Here is a 26,083-nt window from a genome sequence, read left to right as displayed (position 1 = left end):
GAGCTTGCAGCTGGCTACAGCACTTAGTCTGCTGCAGGACCATTCACGGGAAGGTTTCTCGCTCCACAAGAGGTGAGCATCAGCCTCCTTGAGAAATGCCGCACCACTTAGCAGGGCAGATAAGGTGGTACGTGATTAAAATAGCAGCAAAAGGTAGTGCTTGTGTAGAGATCCCTTTCCCTTCATTTGGCGTAGTTTGAATTTGAGACTGGGAGATAGCACAAGCCTTTTTCACTGCTGTCATTGTGATTATGCACTAAGCCTGAGAAATGTTAGGACTAATATATACAGAAAATCTGGTAAGCTGGTTTTTGTCAGCCTTTTAAATACAAACCCATTTTGCATTTAGTGTATATAAACCCCCTTTGGATTAGAGACAGGAAATTGAAAACTTTCAACAAAATGTTAGTTTGACCTCAGTAAATTTAATTCTTAACACATATTTTATAGATGTTTATACCTTTGTAAGTGGGTGTAAGTGCTAACACATAACAATTTCAGAGCATCAAAACAGTCCCACTTAATTACAATGTGTAAATAACCAGGGTAACCTATGTAATGTCCTATGAAGACAGGCTGAAAGGATTGGGATTGTTCAGCCTGGAGAAGAGAAGGCTCTGGGGAGACCTTACGGCAGCTTCAGTGCTTAAAGGGGGCTTATAGGAAAAATGGGGACAGACTTTGTAGTAGGTCTGTACTGATAGGACAAGGGGTAGTGGCTTTAAATTAAAAGAGGGTAGATTTAGATACAAGGAAGAACTTCTTTACTGTAAGGGTCGTGAGGCACTGGAACAGGCTGCCCAGAGAAGCTGTGGATGCCCCATCCCTGGAAGTGTTCCAGGCCAGGCTGGATGGGGCTTTGAGCAACCTGGTCTGGTGGAAGGTGTCTCTACCTATGGCAGGGGGGTTGGAACCAGATGATCTTTAAGGCCCCTTCCAACCCAAACCGTTCTGTGATTCTATGATAATTCATATAGAACAAGAAGATAGGCTACAACTTTTCAGTTACACTCATTTTGCTTGTAATTATTAAAAGGGCAGCCCTGATGTTAATTTTTTTATAGTATGCATACATTGCTTACGTTAATAACTGAAAACAGTGTAAAAACTAAATAAAAAATGAAACGTTACCTTTGTTGATCTCTTAGGTAAAAAGATTGACCTGTATTTCCTTTTCTCCTTGCATTTCCCTCATCAGGAGCAGATACAGGCTCATAAGGTTTTTTTGCTGTCAAGTTTAAGGGTAACAACGAGATACCGACAGCAGAATAGACAAAGCTAAAGAGCTCTCGGCCTCAGAGAGTGAAAGATCCAATTCAGCTCTCCAGCTCACTGCAGTCTCCCTGTGCCTATTTAGGGAGCCAAAACCCAACACTGCTGTATGTTCTGAGCTGAAAATAGAAGCAGGAAAAAAAAAAAATTAGAAGATGTAGAAGAATGGGGAGCGAACCATAGTTTAAGATTGATTTTTGCCCTTGACAAAAAGGTACGTATTTACTGTTTGTGTCACAGCAAAGAGCCTCCTGGTCAGTGCTTAGTCCCGCTACTAGGAAGGGGAGGCTGCCCCACCTCTGCCATACACTGCCCCGTCCGTAAGAGGGGCAGGACTGAGGCAGAGCACAGGACTGCAGGCCAGGGGCTCGTATGGCAGAGGAAACCATCATCCCAGTAAACCTCTTGTTTCTGGAAACCCTCTCTAGCTGTGACACTTGGGAGTTGCTTGCTGTTTCGTATAGCAAGGAGAGGTTACTTTTTGTTTCTGCAGTTTGGCACTACAATTTCATTTTATAATTGGTGAAGGTGTCACTAACTGAGCCTTGAGGATCCAGGACCTGGTTTGTATCCAAACAGAAGAGTCCCATATGCAGACATCTCCCCTCTGACACACGTCGTTCCTGTCCCCACCCAGAGCGTGCTTCTTCCTTTGTCACAGTCAGCACTTAACTTACGCAATCTAGTCCTGAACTCCTTCCTCCATGACACTTGTTTCTTTATTATTATAATTTGTCACATACTTGGTCATAGAAAACAGTGACTATTGTTGATGCTGAAACCAGCACTGGGAAGATGCCTGCCTGCGGGTGACAGGAGGCGGCAGAGAAGGGGGCTGTGTGATATAAAATGGAGGTCACGGCCTCCCTGAGCTTCTCATCACAATATTATCAGCCAATATGTATAAACAGGCCTCACTGCCACGCATTCTTGCTGAATGAGCACCGGCTTCCTTGCCTGGCTTTTCCTTCTTCCGTGCTTTACTCCTTGCCCTGCCTTCCCTCTGCTCATGCCTCAGCCAGCGCTTCCCTCTCCGTATGCCCTTTGCCACGTGCCTGTGATGCCACGGTACCACAATATGGCTTCATTGCCTTCACACATTCAGTTCTGCTCCTTCCCTCCTGCCCAGTTTCCCTCCCCTCTGAGCGTGGCAGAGTTTGGCAACAGCATCTCCCCTGGAAAATTTTTTATGAGTGCATTGAACCTGCTTACAGAAACCACGGTGGGGACTCTCTTGGCATAGCCAAGACTGTCTTTCCCTGAGCTGGTGTGCCTGATACCACCAGCCCCTGCCAAGGACCCACCACGTGTGGCCAGCGGGGCTGTAGCATTTGCCATGGTGCAGCTTGATGGTGCTGTGCAGTGTATGGCCAGAGCCAGCACCCCCGCTGGGCAGGAGCTGCCTTAGTAGGTCCCAGTTTTTCGTGGTCACCTTTGGCCGAAGAAGCAAAGAGCTAATATCCTCTGTGGAACCCCCTATGTAGCCTTTTTAAAACTCATCTAAGACCTCTGAAAAGCTCTTTGCCTGGAAAGACAAACTCATTTGCTAACCCAGCAGCCATGCCCTACACCTTCCACCAGTTTTAGCAGAGCTGGCCTTCTCGTTTTCCAAAACCATCTGCAGAGGGAATGATGCAGAAGGAACAAGACATTATCTCCCAAGTGAGTCAACTTAGGTGTGCACAGTAGCCTACTTGCTGTATCCCCAGAAGCAATCATGCAGCTTGAAGGAAGTCTGCTATGAAAGGTGTGGGAAGAGACAAAGATGAACCTGGTGAGTCACGGGAGCATGTGGGGGGCAGAGCCTGCCTTCAGGACTTGGGAACACTCCCACCTCTAGGCCTGATAATAGGCAAGAAAGAAGGAAGTGATTAATAATTAAAATAATTATGGAATAAATTAAGATAATGTCTCCTTATTTATCTTAATTGTTGTACAAAACTGGAATATTGGGATTCCAGGCCCACCGGTTTTGTGTCATCCTATAAAGGGGAAACAGTCCCCATCATTAGGTCTTAGGTGACAGTTACAATTTGTGACACTGTCTGCTTGGACAGAGGTCCAGCTTCTCAGCTGGAAGGAAGCATCAAATTGGGAAATGGCAAAACAATGGCAAACCCAGCTCTTTCTACACTCCAGATATTTTGGATCTGTTCCTGGTAGATGGTGGGGCAGTGGTGGCAGTTCGTAACCCACTGAGAGCCTGCGTGGAGCAGAGATGCAGAGCATCGAGTGGGGACGGCAAGCTCGCTGGCCTTGGCGTGGGAGGGGTGGTATGCGAGGTTTTGGGGATCCACAGAGAGAACTGTGGAAGATCCATGAAGATACCATAACTGTGCCTCCTGCACTCTCCTTCCAGCAGCACCCTGCCCCCTTCCCCACAAACCCACATCTTGGGTTGCTGCTGTACTGGAGTTCCTCTGCTTTTTTCAGCTGAACACACCACAAGTATAGTTGGTCTAAATGGAGGTTTTTAACCTATTTTGTTTCTGCAGCTTAGCCAAGTGGTTAGCTGTGATGCCTGCGGTTGTGTCCCTGGTTCTCAAGATTTCGAGGTGCTCTCCCGCACGGATATGGGGAAGGCCCAGTAGTGGGCTCACATAGTCAGATGTGCTTAGGCCACTGTAAACTCATCTTCAGAAATAAAAGGGGTTTTCTATGTGGAGTTTTATTCTCTAAATTGGTGTCATATCAAAGGTGCTGGTCAGCAGCTGCTGGGGTGCAGGTAGCAGAAAGGAGGTCCCTTCTGTCCCACCCCCTGCCACCCGAGCCTGTGCCAGGCGCCCAGGGGTCTGCAAGGCTGCCAGCACCAAGTGACCTGCCCTGCGTGGGGATGGGGTGTTAGCAGAACTGTCAAAGCATGGGCAAAGTGTGCTGCATGGGATCCCAAAGAATTGGGGGAGGGAATCTCTGCCATGTATTAAGTAGCAGCAAGAAGAGAACAAGATGTGAGAGAAAGGAATAAACAAAAAAAAATTGTAGGGAGGCAGAAGAAATAAAAGGTAAGGGAAAAACAGATAGTACATCCCATGTTTGCGTAAAGCAACCCAGAGCTCTCACTGCCGTGGAGAAATGCAGTGTGAGCCTATGTAGTGACTGCAGATGACTAAATAACTTTAACAAGCAGCTTCTGACGCTGCACCGGCAAAAGCAGCACGTGTCCTGTGCTGCATGAGCCCAGCCTTCAATGTTCTCACTTGGTTTGTGTTAAATCAAAACTCCAGCTGCAGTCAAAAAGGGCATCCTCTGGGTAAGGAGTGAATGAAAACTGCTAAGGGCTCCATCACCAACAAGAAGTTCATGTTACTGAAACAGCCGTGAGTGTTGCGGTGACATTTTCTCCTTTCCTTTTTTTTCGCATTTTTTTCCCCTTTAAAAACTGGGTAATTGGTGTGTGAGGTTCCCTCTAACAGACAAAGGCCTGGTGGGAAGGTCTGCCATCTGCATTATTAAAGTCACATGTAAGCACCATGGGAAACCGACAAGATGCTCGAGACAGCATAACGAACAAAACTTCTGTACTGTTAATATTTCCAGTGATTCATAAAATATTGATAGCAGTCCTGAATGCGTGGTGGCCAAGAGGGAGGCCACTTCACCCACAAGGAATGTACTAATGAAAGGACACAATAGGATTTTATACTTGGAGAAACTCCCTGGAGGGGCAAGAGCTCCGCTTTTCACATTTGCATTGAATGGCAAGAATAAAAACAGGTGGGAGAGCAGGAAGAAAGTCCCATCTTAAGCAAAAGGAGAGGGAGAGGGCTGGGTCGGGTTGGGCACACTCGCTCCCAGCAGGCTGGGAGACAGAGATGAGGGGTACGGGTGGGCTCCCAGGCTTGGCTGTGGGCTGGAGGTCCCTCTCAGAGAGGCAGCTTTTGGCATTAGGCTGCTATTAGTTGAGTCATTCTTTAATGACCAGGTGACCGAGATAGGGCCCAAAAGCCCTAAATGGCAGCTAGGTATTACCCAGGCGTCAGGCACACCCCGAACTGCATTTTAACTTCCTCCTTTCTGACTCGGCACGCAACCGCCTCCTTGGCTGGAATAAGGCACACGGTCTTGCATTTGAGCCTGCCGGGTGTACACAGCGAATTAGGGCAAGAGCAACAAAGTGAGATGCACATCTCCTGGGAGCACTGGCTCCGAGCAGGCACCTCCTCAGGGCTGCCTGAGAATCACACGAGCTGGCACTCGTGTCTCATCCAGCTCCTGGCTTGCTTAATTTGATGCAGCTGATTAAACTTCCTGAAGTCACCCGGCTACTCACCTGAGCTTGTGAGCGGAGCAGGCAGGCAGCTCGGCTCGCTCTGCTCCCACCAGCGGGTCCTCAACACGGGGTTCAGAGTCAGTTAGACTTGTGCAAACCCACTGACATGTCCCCAGGGACAGAAACTGAGAAACGTGGCCAGGGTTTTTCAATGTTTTGACATTGAACCTAAATTCATATTTTCATAGTACATGTTTAATGATGAAAAATAAGCACCAGAGTGATTCTCTTGTGCTCAGAGTTATGCATGCATTACAACTGGAAAATTAACGTGTGCTTGCTTGTAAATGCAGTCAACAGAAAAAGCCATCTTGGATATACAAAATTGAGAATGATATGCATACACTCATATGACAAAGCATAAATTTTTTGGTTTTTCCTACTGTAGCGTAACCTGTCATGGCCCAATTACACTTACTGGAACCACTACAAGTCAACGCAACCCATCATAGTCCCATGTTTCCAGCCAGAAAATGATCTTTTCGTTCCTTATTCTTGTCAAAATTGTGAACGTAGTATTTTACCCGTCACTGCAGCAATTTAAGACAAAGTCAAGTTTGTTTTTTTTTAAACAATGTATTTGCACAGAGTTAGAATGAGAGCAATTATTTAAATCAAGCTTAAAGTTGAGGGGAAAAAAGAAGACTTACCTGTTTGCAGCTAAAAAGTGATTTCTTTCTAAGCTGCTCCTAGCTGGCAGCAGTTCTGCATGTGTCGTGAAATTAGTGTTTATAAATGTTACTATAGTAACTGTATCCGTAGCCACAGGTTGGTAGGCTTACTGTTCTGGTTATCTAGTGAGCAGCAAGGTGAAAAGGAAAAACAAGAGATACAGTATTGTAAGACAGCCATGCTGTTAGGGATTCAAGAAGGAACTGCAGTAACAGTGGGTTTTGCTTTGACCCTAACCAGTGCCTTACTGAATGTATTACAGCCCTGTTTTTCCCATTAGACCCTCAAAAGCACACCATGACATGTAAACAAATATTTGGGCGTTTAACCAAAGTCAGTATCTGCTTCGTAACAACTTTCATCTTTTATTTTTACTGTAAAGGAAGTAAAAACTTTCCTGGTTTTTAAGGACCTTGAAGAGTAAGGTGAAAGAGTAAGGTGGTTTGCCTGGGCTGGGATGCTGTGAACACCCACCGGTGCAGCTTCAGACATCAGCGCACACTGAGTGGCCTCAATAAACGTCGGTGGAGTTACTCACCTGTGTGAAAACAGTAAACGTGTTTTCAGAACTGAAACTCGTAATTCATTTACATGCAGGCGTGCAGACTTAATTCTGGGTTAAATATCATTAGCTTCCCGTTTAAAGAAGTTGGTGATTTGGAAAAAAAAAAAAAAAAAAAGAAGAAAAGAAAGAAAAAACGTATTGGGGGATGTGAAGGCTACATTCACTCCCAGAAAAAACTAGGAGTCTGCGTTCAGCCATGGACGTTAAGTAGTCCATAGGAGCCAGTATGTCGTTCCAGACGCGCTCTTTGCTTGTAACATTTGCTACCGAGGAAGAGCAGTGGGAAAGCTGAAAGTGAAAGTAAGCAATACCAGTTTCGTTTTCAAGTCCCAGGGCAAAGTAGAAACTTAACGGGCATAAAAAAATGCATGCGAAAAGCTTCTTGTGTGGCTTTTATCAGACAGCGGCTATTTGTTGTTTTAAAACATGATTCAGACACTTCAAAAAATATTCTAAAAAAAAAAAATAAAATTGTTCAATTTAAGAGAAAAATGGGTTGGTTTTTTTCCCCCTCCGCTTTGATTTGCTGCGAAGCTTGGGGCAGCCTCCGCCGAGGGCAGCGGCTCCTCCACCTTAACAGTCCGTCTTAAAGCGGCGGGGACGGCAGCAGCCATCTTACGGGTCGCTGTCACCGCCGCGGGGAAGCCCTGAGCCCGCTCCCGGGGCCGGGCGGCCACAGCCCCGCCGAGCCGGCGGCGGAGCCCGGGACACCCCTCCCCCCGCCCATGACCCCCCTGTCGATTTTAAAACCCGACAAACCGCCACCCCCTTTCCCATGAAAATACTCCCGCGTTCCATTCCGTTCTTTTTCCCCATCATTCAATGAATACACCAACGCGTCTATAACCATACGCCTGAAAATGCCCCCAGCAGCTGAGAGGGTGCGGGAAGAGGGGGCACCACAGTGAGAGTGTCCCCGTCCACGCACCCCCACCCCCACCACTCCTCCTAACTTCGCAAGAGTCTGGAGTCCCTCTCGCTTGCCCCATGCAAGGTGGCAAGGCCCTGCGCCTGCAAGAGCCCTTTCTGCGCTGGGGTTCCCTTCCAAGCCAACGTTGCTGCTTCAGGCTTGCACATCAAAGAGCCGCAGGTCCCACGCAAACGCCCAGGCTCCATCCCAACCCTCCAAGCCGCCGTGCCCCGCTGCAGAATTGCCATTTGTGGTTTCTCGCTGCTCAACCACGGTTTTACATACGTGCAACGGAGCATAACCGCCTGAAAAGCGAAGCGCTTGCTTCTGTGCACAGAGAGCAGTTTCTGTGGCGGGATTGCATTTAGCATTCAATTAAAAGGTAATCTCTTTAAGACTTAAGTTGACCTGACGTCGACGCTTGTTCCCGGACGAGGGGAAAAAAAACCAACAAAACAACAGAAAAAAAAGCGGCAGCAACCCCAAGACCACGACGCGAGGAGCTGAGCAGAGTTTTCGAATTCCCCTGTATTTAAACCTGGCTGGTGTTTCTATATCGAATGAGAAACCATCTCGGGGAAGAGACGAACCCTCCAGCCGCGGCCGCAGGGCGCGCAGTGTGGGAGCGTGGTGGTTCGGCCACACACACGGTAGCGGCGCTGGGGGGGCCGCGGCCGCTGCGGGCTCTGCGCGGTGAGGGAGCGTGGCCGCTCCGCGCTGCCGCCGCCGCCGCCCGTGAGCGCAGCCGGCGACGTCGCCGCTTCCTCGGGCGACGTCCCCCGCCGCCTCCCGGAGGGCCGGGGTGGCTCCGCGGCGCCTCCCGCACGCAGCCGATGCCGCCGCCGCCCCTTCCGCGGGGGCGCAGAGCGCCGCCCGCCCCCGCGCACCCCCGCGCAGGGACGCGGGCGCGCCCCCCGCGGTACGGCAGCGGCGGGAGGCGGGTGCCGCTCCCCTCCCGGCGGGGCAGGAGCCGCCCGCGGAGCGGCGGGTCCCTCCTCCCGCCCCCCCGGGGAGCAGCCGGCGGCGGCGCGGCGAAGGGGAGGGTCTAGGGCCGGGCGCACCGCACCGCGCCGGCCGGCCGGACGGGCGGCTGCCGCCGCGCCGCGGGCATGGCGGAGCCTGGCGGCGGCGGGGCCGGGGCGGCGGGCGGCGGCGGGCCGCAGCAGGGCTCCCCGGCCGCCGGGGGGGGTGGCCGCCGGGGGGCCGGCCCGCAGCGCCGCCGAGAGCCCCGGGGGGCCCGGCTCGGCGCGCACCGCCGGGAAGAAGGCGCAACTGCGCGCCGCGCCGCGGGCCAAGAAGCTGGAGAAGCTGGGCGTCTACTCCGCTTGCAAGGTACCTGGCCGCCCGGCCGCGGGCGCCCACCCGCCCACGGAGGGTGGGGATTGACGGGAGGGAGGGAGGCGGCGGGGAAGGGCCGTGCCGAGCGGGGGAGGTGACCCGGCTGCAGCCCGGCGCTCCCCGCGGAAGTGGCGGCTCCGGCGGTGCCGGTGCATCCTGCTCCCCCCGCGGCTTTCCGGTCGTCGGTCGCACAAATAAACGCCAAGCGCGCCGGGGACGGGACCGCGGGGGCAGTGCCCGCCTCCTGCCCGCGCCGGGCGGCAGCGGAGGTGCCGGTCCCCGGCGTCCGTCGGTCCGTCCGTTCGTCCTTCCGCGGGAGGCGGCGGCGGCGGCGGGCGGGGCGGCTCCCGGTGCCGGCCGTGAGCGCTGGGTTAGCGGCGCTGCCGCAGCTGCCCACCGCGTAAACACGCCGGCAGGGAGCGGGGACACCCGGAGGGCCGCAGCACGGCCCGGGGCAGTGCTCCCCGCTCGGGGTCCGGCGCTGCCGGGCGGACTCGCAGCGCCGAGCTGTTGACGCCGCAAAAGCCGCTGCCCCCAGCTGGTACCGCTGCCCCCCTTCAGCTGGGCGGCGGAGGGGCGCGGCCTCCGGGCTCGCGAAAGTTGCGTCCCCAGCGGTCACGTAGCGCCGGGCCGGTGCGCGCCTGCACCTCGGGGATCTCTTCTTCGGCGCCTGCCCGGGGCTCGCCCCTCCGGCCGGGAGAGCCGCCCTGCGCTTCGCTCCGCAAGCACGGCCCCGCCGCCCGCCGTTTTCTTCTTGCTGGGAGCGGCCGGACTCGCCTGTTCGCCGCAGACGGCGGAGCCTGGCCGGAGCCGGCGCGGTGCCTCGGGCCCGTGACAGCTGGCACCGTCTGTGCGTGTGCGGCGCAGCCGGGCCACCCTGGGTGCACGGCGGGGCTGCCGTGTTCACGCAAGCGGTGCTGATGCTAAATCCTCCAGTAACGCTTTCAGTGTTGAAAATAGCAGTCTGTCAGAAATGTGCCTCTTATTTTCCCTGTTCCCTTACTCTGGAGCCTCAAAAGGGCAAATGTTAAGGGAAAGGCCAAACTATGTGAGGAAGCATCACAGTATGGCCCTGCAGTACTCTCTGGTAGTGTGAGGAGCTGTAACTGTACGCTGAAGCCACGGGGCAATGCTGGCGTGTGAGGGAAGACACATGTTTTTCCGTTTCTTAGCTGTTTCCAAATATGCAGGCACCTCCACTTCAGCTTTGGTGCGTACGTGGTACATTGCAAGGTTACACCAGTGTCAGTAAGCTGAAAGAGCAGCTAGCATCCTTGAAACGTGCGGCCCTGCTGGCAGGCTGGGTGGCATGGTTTGAAGCTTCCCCCGGTGCTAAATCTCCTTTGCACCCCCATATTTTAATGTTACCAGGACCTGCTGATACATGAAGTGGTTGTGGGATGGGTAAGGCTTTCACAGGCTGTTAGGAGCGTGTGTGTGAGTTGCTTTTTTTTTTTTTCCTTCCCTGTGGTGTGTGGTGGGGTATTTTTGTGTTGTTTTTTTTTTTAATCCCCCTGATGTATGTCCATGTGATCTTTTGTGAGGGCAGAAGCCTTCTCCTGAGGTGCTTTGCCCTGCGCAGGTAGTAGCTGTGCTGTGAAGATGCGCAGGCAGCCTCACCTCCTCCTAAACCCTTTGCTTTCTCAGGGACTCGCCAGCCCCACCTGTGCGCTGCCACAGGTGCTTTGCTGGATCGGAGATGCGTGCCGTTTGGGAGAGGAGGGGGGCTGCAGTGCTGGGGTACAATGAGGCGCCAGCTCGCGCTGCCGGTGCCCTGCTGGGGTGTCCTTGCTGTCCCTCCTGTGTGAGGAGCCCTGGGTGCGTGCCCCATTGGTACTCCAGCGATGGAAGGAGTGGGACCCGTCGCTGGGGGGGCCTCTTTTCCCTCCAGGATCTAGGCACAGCCACAGCACTAAACACTGCTCTGTGTTCAGATTAAAATGCAAACCCTTCCTTTGGTATTTCACTTCTCTTCAGTAATTCAGTGGCAGGCAGCTTTCCTTCAGGTCTCGAAACAGAAGCCAGTAGGCAGACGGGAAGCTCCTTGTAAACTAAGCAAGTCACTTCTCCTGTGGGATAAAAGGGGAAGGATGGAACAGGGTGGAAGAAGGTATTATTTTTCTTCCTGAACAACTGGCAGGTGCTCCAAAACGACACCGCTTGGCTTGTAACTTTAGTGGTTTACCAGAAACCGTAGCAGTGCAGAATGTAACCTCCAATTTTTTCTTACTTTGGGTTGCAATTTCTCTTCCATTTATTTTGCATTTCTGTGTATGAGTGCAAAAGAGTGAAAGAAGGTGAAAACTCACGCCATCTCTGAAGGGGACATCTGTGTTAATTCACGTAGTGGCCATATGTGAATCTTGTGTAGATCTACATAGGCCTGTACAAGTTAGTGCAGAAAATAAGTCATGGCGTCCTTAGTGTCGATCACCTTCTCCCATGTAAAATTAATCGCAAAATTCAGCACGCGGGATTTGTTAGGAACTTAACCTCAGAGGTGCTGGGAGTAGCAGAGGCAGGGAGTGTGTTTTTGCTAGGGATGAAGAGCAGCAATACAAGAATCTGGAGAGGTTAGTGGCCGTGCAGAGGGTGAGTCTCACTGGTGGTGGCAGAAATGGTGAGCAGAAAAGGGTGGAAGGGGCTGTTCTGGGGTAGGGTGCTCAGTCCCCAGGAGGGACCTCATGGTCCTTCTTCAGCAGTCCCTGTTCTTCACGGGAAACTCTGACAGAGACTGCTGGCAAAGACATCTTCAGTGTGCACATATTCTGAACAGAATGAGAGCGAAGTTTAGGGAGCTGCTGGCCAGGCTAGGGAAGTGTGGGGTTTGTTTCTTTTTCCTGATAAAGAATTGAGACAGGAGAGTTGTAGCTGTTGAGCTGCTCTGCTTGGCCTTTTCCCCTGTGAGAAAAGGTTGGGGTGGAAGGGAAAGAACAGGATCTTCTGTGTAAAAAACCCCAACCTTCTTAAATGCCCAAGTTTGTGTGTGTGTGTGTAAGAAAGTGTGTTCTGAATACTAAGATATATATTAGGAGTTGGCACAGTTTTCATGACTTTTGGAAGTGCGCAGTAGTGCTGTATGCTGTGAGGGATTTTGTATTTGGGACTTTCTATATCTGTGCACATATGAATGGCTGCATATATCGTTTTGGTTTTGTCTAGTGTGAAACTGAGCATTAGGCATGCGAGCTCGCAGCATTTTATATAAAAGCAGCACTGTGTGACTTACACACATAAATACATTTAATGAAGATGTAGGAGCAAGTCTCCTTGGCTTTTTTTTCCCTTGTTGGTTTACAGTGTGCAAAAATACAACTCTCTTTCTAGTCTCACTGGGAGTTTTCCTTATAAACAACTTGAAATATGTACTATTTTAGTACACTAAGTTTTCTGTAAAATTGGTTGTTTCTCATTATAGGTATCTTAGAGTAATGCCCGGATGCTTATAATTAGAACCACGTAACCTGAGGCATTTTGGCAAGTAGCAGGGCATGATACCTCCTTGAAGAAAGACTTTGTGCTTTAGATAAACAAAATGGACAGAGAGTGAGCAGGCTTATGGTGAGGAGTTGGCCGAGGCCCTGCGGCAGGTGAGCGAGCGGCACGGGTTGAAGTAAAATCGGGGTCCCCGGCTCTAGACCAGCTGCTGACCCATGGTAGTGGCACTTCTTCCCACCTCTCATCCTAGAGTGACCTCTGTGGAGTTTTCCTGCTCCTAGATATAAAAAAGAGCTCATAGGGTAAATATGTACCACCGTTTCTGTAATGAAATATTTTTTTTTCCCCTGACGCGAGGCAGACGTGGCCGTGTTACTGCCGGGCTCTGTGTAGTGCGAGCGCAGCTCCTTCAAGCTCAGCTGGGAACGTATTGATGTTGTTTTCTGCAGAAGTGTACAGGAGACATCCAAGACATCAAAAGCTTTCTTATGATCATTTTCATAGCGGGGTGAATGTGTTTTACAGTGTCTTACAGGCCCAATTAAAGCATCTTCCTTTAAATTAAATGGGAGAACTACCATTAACTTTAAAAGGTGGGAATCAGGCCCCTGTTATTAGTAAAAGCTTTCTGTGGTAGCCTACATCTCTTCTGTAAGTGAAACGGGAAAATACAGAGTACAAAATACTTGGATTGATCAGTAAATGAAGAACATATGCTTAGAGCTGAACACTTGAATGGATTATTTTTATTGTTAAAGGTAAATGGCTCAGCTAATTTCCTGGTACGTGTGAGTGGCTCTCCAAGCAGTGTCTGGTTGCTGGGTACTGGACATATGAGTAGGAAAAATACGTATTTTAAATTAATCAATGTATTTGTTATAGTTTGTGTGATTTTCTTTGTTAAAAGCCTCAGTTTGAGATTATTGCTTGCAGGAAAAAAATTACAGGGTATTTTACACAGCTTTTATGTTGGGAGGAAGAATATTTTTTCTGGAGTGATTATACTTGCTGGAAATAGAAGGATCTGTAATGTTGTGTATATATAATCTGTTGAGTCTGCTTTGCATCTCAGTTACCAAACAGGGCAACCTGTACGATTTTGAGTTGGAAAGAAAGCCCAGCACACTAGGCTCCTTTCAGTATCCGAAAGGGGTGCTTATTTATTTATTTAGACATCTTATTTATTTAGACATCTGAAACCCACTTAACAAGGGCAGAGATGTGCAACATTTTAACTTTGAGGTGCTTCCTTTTTAAATAAAAATGCTAACAACATGTGTTAAAATGTGCTGTATGTTTTTTCAGTTCCATTTTTGACCTGCTATCCGTATATTCAGTATTTTAAAGGAAACGGTAACTTTAGTTTGTCCAGAGTTGCAGTTTTCACTGCCCAGAGCTACCAGACAGTTTGATTTCCCACATTGTAACACTCCACCTAACATGGAAAGGATCAAAGAAATGATTGAAATTATATTGTACAGTGCAGAATGTACATAATTTCCCCACTCTTTTGTTTTGTTTTGGTGGTGTGTTTTTGGTGGGTTTTTTTTTTTTTTTTTGGGTGGGGATAGGGGGCAGACAACGGTATGCAATTGTTGTGTTTTATTATATTGCACTCATCCGATTTTATTAAAAAGCGCCAATGAAGGTAGGTGCATCCCCAGGCCTGCAAAAATGACAATCATTTCTTTGCAGGCTTCAGTAAGGCAGAAGTCTCCATCTTTCTCCAGTGGCTTTATCAAAACTCTGCAGATGTCCCAGAAAACGGGGCTCCAAGGACTGGATGTACTAGTTCAAATGGTTCTTTTCCTTCCTCCCTCGAAACTGTTTTGATCTTAAATTAAATTTTTGCAGAGGTGAAGTCATACGTTATTTTCTAATGAAAAGCAGATGAGTGACATTTAAAAAAAGAGAAAGAAAGAAAAAAGCTGAAGATAGTCAGAGAAAGGATTGAATGAACAAAACGCTGTAGAAGACTTAAAACAACTCAGCAGTTTAAGCCACTGAGGAATGCACATTGCGTATTCACTGCAAAATACTTGCACTGTCAACATTTACAATGAAAGCTTGGTTTTAAAGAGGACCTTTTTGGGTTGTGTTTCCCCTTGGTTAACAGAACATTTATGCTGATTCTGGTGTTTCTTAGATTAACAAAAAACCCCCACCCTAGTAGCTGTTTGAGACAGGTCTCTGGAATAATTTGAACACTACAAAATAACAGCTGCTTCAGAAAGATGTGGTGAGGAAATACTACCGAGGGCAGAAGAAATCTGCCGTTGAACATGCTGTTTTCATTTGTCTGTGGGTGGGTTGATATTTATTTTTGGCAGTTTAACTGAGCTGTTATCACGATTCGTACATCTGTTTGTTTGCATCTTGGCTGTTAATTATTGTGTGACACTAAAGTTTGTGTAGTTACTCACTGTTTATAGTTTTTAGGCTTGATAGTAAACACTGTGTGGTGAGCTTCTGTGAAATACTGCTTCCACTTGTAGAAAAAAAAAATATCTCAGAATGTGCCTAGTTTGAGGGGGATTTTTTTGGACATGTTTCAATGCAGTATGATTTAAGGCAGTTAATAATAAGCATGATATTATGTCAGTGATTTACACTGCCGAGCATTTGTCTGGACAGCTGCACGAGAAGGATCAAATCTTACTTCCCTAAAATAATATTCAATCAATATGTTTTTGGTTTTTTTAGAACTTCTTTATGATTGTCTCTTGAATTTTCTTTGGCAATAATCTCATTTTCTGGCAGCTTTTCCTGTGGTAGTTTCTCTATCCTTGCCTTAACTGCAGAAATTTTCGTGGCAATGTTGCCTCTCCCGCAAAGCAAATGTGGATAGCTTATCTGGCATTGGTTTTGTCTAACTCAAGACGCTAATTGCAAGTGGGGTTTCACATCATCTGACAGATGTCCAAAGTCCTGGCACCAGGGCAATCCTTGCTTTGCAGGTATCACTCAGTCATTGATCTCACCATCTAGCCATTAAACTTGAAGAGGTCTTGTAGGTCTGGATAACAAACAAAAGTAAAACTGGCTCAATGCTCGTGAAACTGTAAGAGGTGGTTTCTGCTCTAAAATAACTTTGGGCCTTCTTCACTTCACTACCAATCATATTACTCATAGAAAACGTAATAGAAAAATAACATTTACCAAAGTCCATCCAGATTGCATTTTATGAGACTTTTTAAAAAAATATTGTTTTAATCTCCCCCCATTTCATACTGAAACCTCTGTGATGCCACATTATAAATAGGTGGGGTAGCAGGCAGTCTGCACCCAGACAGTGGGTTTGGAGAGCCAGGGGGTTCAGGTGATGCACATTGTCCCCTTCCCAGGGGAAATACGTGTAAGTGGTTTTGCTGGGCACTTGCAGGTGGATTTCTGAGTCGTCCTGGTGGCTCTGGCTGCTGAAAATTCCACTCACAGCCCTTGGTCCCTGCCAGACCACCCTGGGCACAGGCAGAGGCCATGGTACCTGGGGCCAGGAGCCCAGCTGGATAGCTACTTAAGCATTGGAGATGGTAAAACCATCATGTGGTGCTCAGCAAACTGCAAGCAGCAGTTTTCTGGATGCTCAGGTTGCTGAATATTGAAATTAGTTTGGAAGAACAATTTACCATCAATCTACAAAGCTGTCAGTCTTAAGAGCTGTCAAGTTGCAGTCCTTTCTGCTTCTCCTGGGTGCTTCTATCTTAGGTTAAGGTGGGATTTGGAAACATAAAAGGAAAATGAAATAGGTTCCTGAAATAGATTGCATTAAACGTGTTCAGAATCGGTTCTGAAAAATGACACATTAGTGCTGGATATATTGACACCACAGTTTTTCCTACTAAGGTTGTTTCAGTCATAAATATTACGCAGCAGTTGGCATACTTTCCTCACCGAGGTCTTGGCAGTGCAAATTCATGAGTATCTTGTAATGGCCCAGTGCACAGATATCTCTGAACAGTAGAATAGCATGCTTTCCTTCCAATTAGATCTTCAAATAGGAGTACGAACGATGTTAGAAGTACTTTACCATCAAAATAACTAAGATCTTTTGGATATGCAGAGGAAAATCCCCTCCTATACCACTGCTCTTTAGGTAACTAGAATGGGTACTTGGAACTTCTGAATGGTTGAGGCACATTTACCAAGGTGACAACCTCTCCCTCCATGGTCACTCCTTTCAGCTGCACTCTGTCGGGGTGTTGTGCACTCAGTGAGTGTAAATAAGCTTTCTAGGGTAGGCAGCAGGTTGCATTGGTGGTGTCCCTGTCTTGGGCATCCGTCGGTTTTGTGGCCGAGCCTTGCTGTAGGCAGCGTTCTCCAGGAGTGCGGTCATTGTTCCCTCATTTCAGTATTTAGTGAACCCTGCTTGGGTTGTCATGGGCTTGGTTTTAGTTGCCTGATTTCTTGTTGCTGGTATAGCTGATAAGGCAGTGATAAACGTGCTGCCTGATAGATAACCTGTTTGCGTTTAAATCATTAAAACGATCTCGGTGGCAAGACCTGTACGTGCTGATATACCAGTAAATGTTTGAATACTTCTTTCACTGGAGCGGGGCTTTCTGTAAAGGAATTAGACAGAGTTTGTGTATGTATTTTTCCAATCGCGGTCTGCTTACCAGAGCTGTGTTAATCGCTCTGGGGTACTGTTTTACATCTGGTTTTTTATCTACCACTTTATTTTCTAGAAATAAAGTAAAAAACCCCAAAGCCACAACAATAAAATATCCTGACACCCCCTCCACCTCCCTGCCTCAAACAGCCAAACGAACCAAAACCCCCCCAACTCATTAATAATGCTACTTTATATTGCTTTTGAAATAATGCAGTTTCATCACATTCCTACGTTTTACGGTGTTGATCGATATCCCATTGCTTTGATTTCAGGCTGAGGAGTCCTGTAAATGCAATGGCTGGAAGAACCCCAACCCGCCTCCCACGCCGCCGCGGGCAGAGCTGCAGCAGGCAGCGGTCAGCCTTGCCGAGCCTTGCCGCAGCTGCAGCCACACGCTGGGTAAGATCCTGCCTTTCCCTCCGCTCCACGTGCCCGTACCCAGCCATCTCCGCTCTTGCGAGACCCAAGCCAGGATGCCATGCCAAGACCTAGAAAAGGGGGTTACGATCGGCCATAAATGTCAATAACATTGGTTAAAATCTGTCAGAAATATCCTAAAAATGAGTTTTGAAGAAATTGAACTAAGGTACTTCTAACAACCCAGACACTCTAAGCTGTTAAAATGCAAAAGCACTTTTAAGCTACCCAGAACTATTTTAATACTTTGCATAACGTGTATTAACCTCACATTGTTTTACCTGTAAGCTGCCTTAGTTACAACGGGAATAATTATCTCCTGTAGGCTGTATTGCATTTTCTTACTATAGAATAAATTATGAAATATTCTTGAACATTGCCAAAGCAGGTACTCTTACCTACAAAAAGAACTGTGCCTCTTCCACATCACAGAAAATAATACTGGGCTTCTACATCTTAGCGTTGTCTTAAGTAACTGTGCAGGCGGGTTGTGTAGCTTGGAAGCAATTGCTCAAAATCCACTGTCAAATACTGTTGTGGCATTTTGGTTTGGCTTGTCTTTTTTTCAGACTAATGTTAAATAATGGCTTGTTACCCTCATAGCTTGAAAAAGAGTGGTGAATCCTATTATATTTTTTTTTTTTTAAGAATATGGGCTTATCCAAAATTAAAGCTGATGACTTTCTGTATATATTAGTGAATACTGCATAAAAATTGAGCTAAAATAAAGTTCAGAAATAATACATAAGAAGCAGTTGCTATTTAATGTTTGTGGATGGCTAAAACTTAGGACAGTGACATAAGAGAGAGGAAATCTAAAATCTTCACAATGGATCATTTATTTTTTACTTTTAAAAAATAATATTGTACTTTGTGTGGAAAACTTTTTTTTTTTCCCATTGGGATTTCTTTCTGTTTCTGCTCTTTTTTCTTGTTATGCTGTCATTACATTTGATCTATATCTGGGCTTCTCAGCAGATTTCTTTCATTTCTTGATATCCCAAATCTCTTGAGTTTGCTTGCAAGAGAAGATTAACAAATGCATAGTATCACAGGAAGTTTGGTCACTTTAGCCAACTTAGTTTCAACTTTTCATCATGCATCTTCTCAGTGCTGCTTTTGGTTATGCAGTTAGGGTAGCTTGTGTTACCCGCCCCTTTCATTCCTGGCCTTTGAAGAAAGTTTTTATTTATATATTTGTTTATTTATTTATTTATTTTTAAGTCAGTTCTCAGTTCTTCAGCAGAATTTGTGGATGCTATGTATTTTGTACAAAACCTGAGCTCTTCTAAAGGCCGAGGCTGTTTCTAGTCTATTAAAAATTCTTAAATAGCTCATTAGCTAGGGAGACAGGGAAAACCAGTACTGTAAAACCAGTACCAGTGAAATGTACCTTTTGGAACAAACTTTATTTTTATTTATTGCTGTTTCTAGAAAAGGTAAGGTTTCTTATTCTTCTGACCGCAGCTAATGAGGATGATGTTTTATTGGAAATAACTGAAGTGAGTTGTTGTGTGCTTCCTTATACTACTGGCAAAATATGTCTGTCAGCAGTGTTTTCCAAGATAATTTTACTATTCATCTCCTCTAAATTAGCGTGTTCCTGCTGAATGCCTTTAAAACCAGACCAACCACAAGGTATGTAGGCTTCAGATTATCTGTGCTGCATTTTTTCTTCCTCAAAGAGCTATTGAAAGAGCGATATATAGAAATTCCTGTACTGGTTACAGCCACATGTGATGTAAGGCGTAGGATATTGGGGTTTGTTGCCTTTTCTAAATTTATTTATTATTTTCTTCAAAGGTAATCCTAGACGTTAGTCTAGGAGACATCTCTTTTTGGGGGTATGGTTCGATTTTCAAGCCAGTGCAGTTTTTGGTACATCAATCTTTTTGGTGGTGCGTATTACCATATTGGGGTTATTTCTGTCTGCTTACCTACAGCTTGTATTCTGTTTGTGGCTCAGGCCCAAAGCTTGGCTCAGTGCTGGGTTTTTAATGAATGTTTCTTTTATTTGGGCAATGTATTGGGTCACTACTGTGACACTATGAAGTGGAGACTGAATTGTGTGCTGGGAGAATTCATTCTCCACCAGCCTCAATACCAGATGTTATCTAGTCAGAGGCTCTTTTCTGGTTTATATTTTATTGGTTTCTCCTGTGTTACAGGGTGCATTTTCATGTTGGTAAAGATTTTCAGTCCTGAGTCACTTTTAAAACTAGTTAATTGATGTGTTAGTACACTATATACACACTAAGTCTGCCTTTTTTTTCCCCAACACTGTCTTCAGTTCCTGCTATGCACCTTCATGTAGCGTGTTTGGGTATTTCTTGGTTTGCCTGTCCTGTATCAGTGTTTCTGTGTACATGCTGATTTTGAGATAGACTGTGGACACATTTCTCAGTCTGTTTTCTCACCGCTTTTAATTCATGCAGTCAAGTACTTGCTTATTGAAGTTGCACAACTAAAATAGTTAATTTGCTTTCTTTCAGGTCATCATACTATTGCGTTGGCCTTGCTCTTTCTGCTTACTTTCATTTTCTGCATGCTGTAGCAGCCTATAGTTGTGGGGGTTTAATTTGCTTTTCTTAATTTATTTTTTAAATATTTTTTTTTGGAAGCATAACAGCAGCTGAAGGAGGGTGTACCAGTGAGGCAATGCAGATGAATGGGACTGTGTAACTCTAGTCAAAGAGTAAGGCAGTATTTGTTGTCAGTGTACTAAAGCTTTGATGCTAATACAAGGTTTACTAATGGCCACAAGAATTAGGGAATGGGCTGTGAACATCTGAAGAAAGGTATTTTGTTGGGCTGATGTATATTGGTAACTACAGTAAATGGTAACCAGTGGCAAATACATGCTGGTAATACACTTATGTTACTTTTAGACTCACTGTATGGGTAATAATTCTCTAGTTTAATAAAATGTTTGAGTAGGGCCGCTAAGTAGTCAAGGTAACTTGCAGTATTGTTCTGGAAACTGTGTGGAAATGGCTTCTTATGCTGATGTTTTATTGATTTGTTAGTTGAGTCCAAGGTTTCTTTAGTAAGTTATCAGTTTCTAGTGCAGTGCTCATCTAGGAGGGCGTTTATTTTACAAGATCAGAACAGACAGCTGGGAATATTAAACCTTCGTATCCAGCTCAAGGACAGAAATTAAATTGTTTTATTTTGGCCAGAATGCTGAATATTTGTCCTTAAAGAAAGCTCATGGTGGGCATCCCCCTTTCATTTATGAGCATATGTTTAGAACTTAAGATAGTGTATTATAAATGTTCATTTAAGTGGAAACGATTGCTGTTACCTTTTTTAATGTTCTGAGCTGTGGCACCCTTTTTACTTGAAGCTGCATGAATTTATTGAATTTAAATGTTTTAGCAGGTATCAGACTCAACTTGACAAAACAAACCATCTTTGCTGAGTGGCCAATAAATATGATAATTTTCAAGTCAAGTGTTATTTCTCCTCACTTCTTCCCCCACTAAGGAATCAGACTGATGTTGAAAATTTCTTAACAGTCCTAATCGCACTGGCATATCTAAGATAACATAATTATTAATCTAAGAAGTAAATATTGGTAAAAATAATTAAAGCTTAGAAAAACAAATATGCCCAACCTCTTATATCATTCTCCTTTTCTTTTAAAGGATATTTTCTTGTCCTTTCGGAGGAAAGGATATGCATGCCGTATGCAATGGTCTGGAGTCAGTGAAGATCATTGCTTTTTGTAATGCAAATATCTTCTTTCTGGGAATTGACTTTGTGTTTTAAATTGCATTCTCTCTTCCTCGGGCCACTTATTCAAACCAGCTTGAAACGAATGTCCTGCTTCATGCCGACAAACCTCAGGTTTTTTAAAATTACAGATGTGGAACTGTATTTACCTTCGGAGATGATAAAAGGGAGTTTGTCACTTGGAAATTATGATATGATGAAAGATGCTTTTCTGTAAACTTCTGAACAAATGAGCATGTACAATCTGCAAAAGCTTTGTTAATACAACATGCGCAAAGCGTAGCTTGACCTTACATAATATGGAAGTAAGAAACTTAGCCAGTAACATCCAGTTTAAAACAAAAAACCTATTAGTGGAGCTGATTTTTTTTAAAAATTATTTAACTCTTCACAGGATAAGAAGCTACTTGCATCAACACATGGATTAGCTAATTTATAGGTATTACAGATTTGTTTTCTTTAGTGAAGAAACCTTGTCTCAAAAGCATACCTCTTGGGACAAAAATGCATGTAGTTATTTATATATTGCAACATGTATTAATACAAACAGGACTCGTGTGGTCTGTTTTAAGTGTTAACAGATGCTGTGATTCCAACCAGCTGTTGTTCCTCTGTGGTGGGAATTACCAGCACCGGGCGACCTTTACAAATTGCTCCGATGTGACACATATTTCAATTACCTCTGATAAGATGTGTTGTAACAGGATCAGTGCCTTTACCATTATGGCTCAGTTTGAGTTATCCTGGGGAATATTTGTGGTATTGGTTCTCTCAGTAGGCTTTGTACAGGTTTGGATTTTTATTTCATTTAGCTGCTCATGTTTCTCACCTGGAGAACGTGTCTGAAGAAGAAATGAATAGGCTCCTTGGGATTGTATTGGATGTGGAGTATCTGTTCACCTGTGTCCACAAAGAGGAAGATGCAGACACCAAGCAAGTTTATTTCTACCTGTTCAAAGTAAGCTGAGCTTGTGTAGTATCTTCTCAGGTTTTTCACTCTCTCTCACGTAGCCTATTTCAGTGCCTTTCACGCATGTATTGACTTTATTTGGTGAGACTTTTTCTCGAGTGTGATGCTCTAGTGACTAACTGTGGGCTGGAATTTCTGGGACTTGCGATGTACCACATCTTACTCCAAAAGTCATCCAGATGATTGAGGAGCTGACCGTGAGTCCCATCTATAAACTGCACAGCCTGCAGGGCTTCCCCTCTTCACTTGCACGTCAGGGAAACTCAGTTGACATAAATGCTAACTTTGCTGCCTACATTCCTTCAGAGAAGCCTCTTACATGCATTTCAAAGAAGATGAATTCACAGTGAAGTTTAGTAGCTATAAATTTAGATGGTGAAGCAAGCAGGTATATAGCCAGGAGATTTGTCAGCACTGCAGTGTGTTGTGCACCTGTGACTTCCATTGACTCTATGTATGCAAATACGCTAATTTTGAAAAAAATTGTATATTCTCAACAGCTTTTGAGGAAGTGCATTTTACAGATGGGAAAACCTATAGTAGAAGGATCTTTGGAAAGTCCCCCATTTGAGAAACCTAGCATTGAACAGGTAAACAGTCAAAATGTGGGTTTGGTTCCTGTGCTGGTTTTTTTTTTTATTTGGTGGGGTTCTTTGGATTTTGTTTGTTTGTTCTGGGTTTTGGTGGTTTGGGTTTTTGTTGTTGTAAATGTAGATAGACGCTGGTTTTGAAAACATGGCACTTCAGGCAGTTTGCGGATTGTTTCTGTGTGTTATTTGGGACAAAGCAGAGGACGGGAGGAGGCTGCTGCTGCTGCTTCTCCTTTAGTGTTGGTACAATAGTTACATTATTTGACTTTCCTCATCATTCATCTTATGCTTTAATGAAACCAACTTTTTCGTGGTTTTAGGAAATTAACTTAAAATACTAGTTTTATGTGTGGCAGTTCTAATATTTCTTTGTTTCAAGTGATGAAAAAATGCTGTTGAAGTTTTGAAATCCGGTATCAAAATGACACTTGTCTTGTAAATCAATGAAAATGTTACAATCCAATTCAGTGAGATCATAGGCTTCTCTTTCAAAGGTTACACAACAAAAACAAAAGCCAAACCCAAAGAATAACAGAGGCTTTTCTAACTCAGTGGATAAAGAACATATGACAAATTCAGATTTTGGTTAAGTAAGCTCCTGAGAATGCACTTTTGGCACGCAAGCAGACCCATTAGCTCCAGTGAGACACTGCAGAGGCTCACATACCTCACTGAAACAGGAGCTCAGTGTTTTGCCATCGGTAGATGAATGGGTGCTCTATTGTTACAAAGAATATTTTAAATGTGAAGACTGTCATGTGTAGTAATTATTTCCTTGTGACTCTCACTGGTAATTTAGGAAAATCAAAACACTTTATTGCTGAGTTTCTGGGAAGTCTTCACCTTAAGTTCTCCTTTGGTTTGAATATAAACAAAGAATAAGTGTTTGTAATCTCCACACACTCCTAGTCCTTAAAATATACTTTATAAAAAGGTTTTGTGCAGTATACTCTTTTGTCACGTTCTTCATACAGTTCAATTTCGTTAAGAAAGGGAAGCATAGAGATGAAAGGGTAATTCTTTATACAGTTTATTTTGGAATAATTTTCCCTTAAAATAAATCAATATTTAAAATTCTGGTTTTAGCTGTTCAACAGCTCAATCACACAAAATTATTTGCTGATCAGCCCTATTATAATTGATTTATAATACATATATATGTTGCAGCACTTTTAGTCACACATTTTAACTATCTTTGATTGTGGTTTTTTTTTGAAGTGGACAGTGTATGAAGTGCAATGAGGGGATATACTTGTGAAATACTGGCACTTCTTGAAGAAATAATACGATGTGTCAATGCAAACTTAACTAGAAGTCCACAAGCCCGGCTCTACTGTTGAAAAGTAGCTGGAGAGGTTTATAGGTGATACTTGATTTACAGAGGAAATAAATCATGCGGCATGGTTACCAGCAAAATTGTGCATATGTGAGCATATAGAAGAAAACTTACTGGATCTTCCTCTGTTCCCTGACAAAATGTTTTACTTTGAGAAGCAAGGAAAGAGAATTTTCCTTCTCTCCCTTGAAGTCAGCTGATGGAAGTGAATAGAATACAAACATCTGGATGTACCTGCTGCTGTGTACAGGGGATGCAGCTTGTGGCACTACATGAGTAGCTGAGGCAGGAGTTTATGCTCTCCGGTATTTGTTTTCTTTCCCATGTAATGCAAGTTCAGGGTTAATAAATGTAAAGTGAGGAATGTTTGAGGACGCTCCTACAAAAATTATGGCTAAATAATTAAACATAATTTTCTTCTGTTTTAAGGGTGTGAATAATTTTGTGCAGTACAAATTTAGCCACTTACCCTCAAAGGAAAGGCAAACGATAGTGGAACTGGCAAAAATGTTTCTGAACCGCATTAACTACTGGCACCTGGAGACACCTTCTCAGCGAAGACTAAGATCACCTAATGATGATATTGCGGGGTATAAAGTGAATTATACCAGGTAATGCTGCTTTTGCTTGTTACAAGTCTTGCTTGCCAATATGGTATGTACACGCTTCAGGGATACAGCAGGAGCTGTACACCAGAGGTGCACCACCATGGGAATTTTTGCAGTAGTGGAGTTTATGTGAGGACCTGAGGATTTTAGTGATGCTATGTCAAGAGTTTCACATGCGTCCTTGTGTCTTGAGAGGTGTGCTTTATCAGTGAAGAACAGGAAGGAGAGGTCGCAAATATCTGTATCTAACAATGCTTTTGCAAGTCCTGTGTTTGCAAAGTTGCTCTCAGTCTTAAGATTTGAGCATCATCTAAGATCCTTATTTCATGTACTAAAAATTTAGGTAATTTGTTATTCAACTTAAAAAAAAAATAAATGAAAATAAGCATTGTAAAGCGTCACAGTTTGAAACCAAATCATGGAAGATTTTAAAAATCAAAATAATTTTGTAAGTGCTAAAAAAGCTAAATGGGGAATAGATATTAATAGGTTCCTTAAAATGATAGTTCTTGTTGTGACGTTTTAATATGTTGTCACAATTCAAAGGAATAAATCAGTGACTGGGGGAAGAAGAGCTAGGACAAAAAGCTGTGTCTTTTTTGATTTTGCTTTTCTCGTAACAATAGTGCAGCGCCTTTTTCAGTTAGCACGACGACAGCAGTTAAGGTTCCTGCCAGTGCAGGCAACAGTTAACATGCCGTCTGTGAGCACAGGCAGCAGTTAGCTAAGGTCCCTTGTCAGCAGCCTGTTCCCAGGACCTGCCAGGGACACTTTTCCTGGCTGAGGATGAGCATCGCCTTCTGCTCACTTTCCTGGTGGCCTTTTCTCTAGCAAATCTCAGTTCCATGAAGGAGAACAGCAAACCCTGGTGTGAGCTGAGACCGTGGCTGATGACTGCAGACTGCGCTGTGTCTGTGTCCGACTGGGATGCTCTCAGATGACCTGTCACCTCAGATAACTCTACCTGTTGTAAAGGACAGTTATTGATAATCCTTGGGGTTCCTAAGACCGTGTTTGGTGGGTCTTTGACCTCCATTTGTTAGTGATACAGATGTCGGCCAGGGTTGGTTGGAGTCAGCTTTTATTAGGAATCAATAGCTAGCAATTGGCTCTGGTTGGTGACTTTTGTTGTTAATCATTTTGTCACTTGTGGTTTCTCAAACCTTTCTGCCCGCAGTCCCTAAGGTTCCCTCTGACCCAAAGCGCTGCCTCTCGCCATCCAATCTCATCTGTCATTGTGAGCTTCACCCCTCCCTGGTGGGGTTCAAGGCACTGCTTGGGATGCTGAGGAAGCTGCTGTGCACCATGGGTGCACCTCGTGGCTTCTTGCAGTCACCAATTCAATTTGAA

General features: G+C 45.2%; 1 protein-coding gene across 1 annotated transcript in view; it reads left to right on the top strand.

The window, feature by feature from the left end:
- The first annotated feature begins 8,798 nt into the window (after positions 1-8,798).
- KAT2B (lysine acetyltransferase 2B) overlaps positions 8,799-26,083 on the top strand; it is a 44,843-nt gene continuing 27,558 nt past the window's right edge. The window contains 6 exon segments of the mRNA XM_040591420.1: positions 8,799-8,875; positions 8,877-9,021; positions 17,350-17,476; positions 22,042-22,187; positions 22,700-22,789; positions 24,555-24,736. Coding sequence (XP_040447354.1) covers positions 8,799-8,875; positions 8,877-9,021; positions 17,350-17,476; positions 22,042-22,187; positions 22,700-22,789; positions 24,555-24,736 — 767 coding nt within the window.

Source organism: Falco naumanni, chromosome 4 (genome assembly GCF_017639655.2).
Source record: "Falco naumanni isolate bFalNau1 chromosome 4, bFalNau1.pat, whole genome shotgun sequence".
Lineage (NCBI taxonomy): Eukaryota > Metazoa > Chordata > Aves > Falconiformes > Falconidae > Falco > Falco naumanni.
Note: the sequence above shows the minus strand (reverse complement) of the source record. Positions and strands in the feature narration are given on the sequence as shown.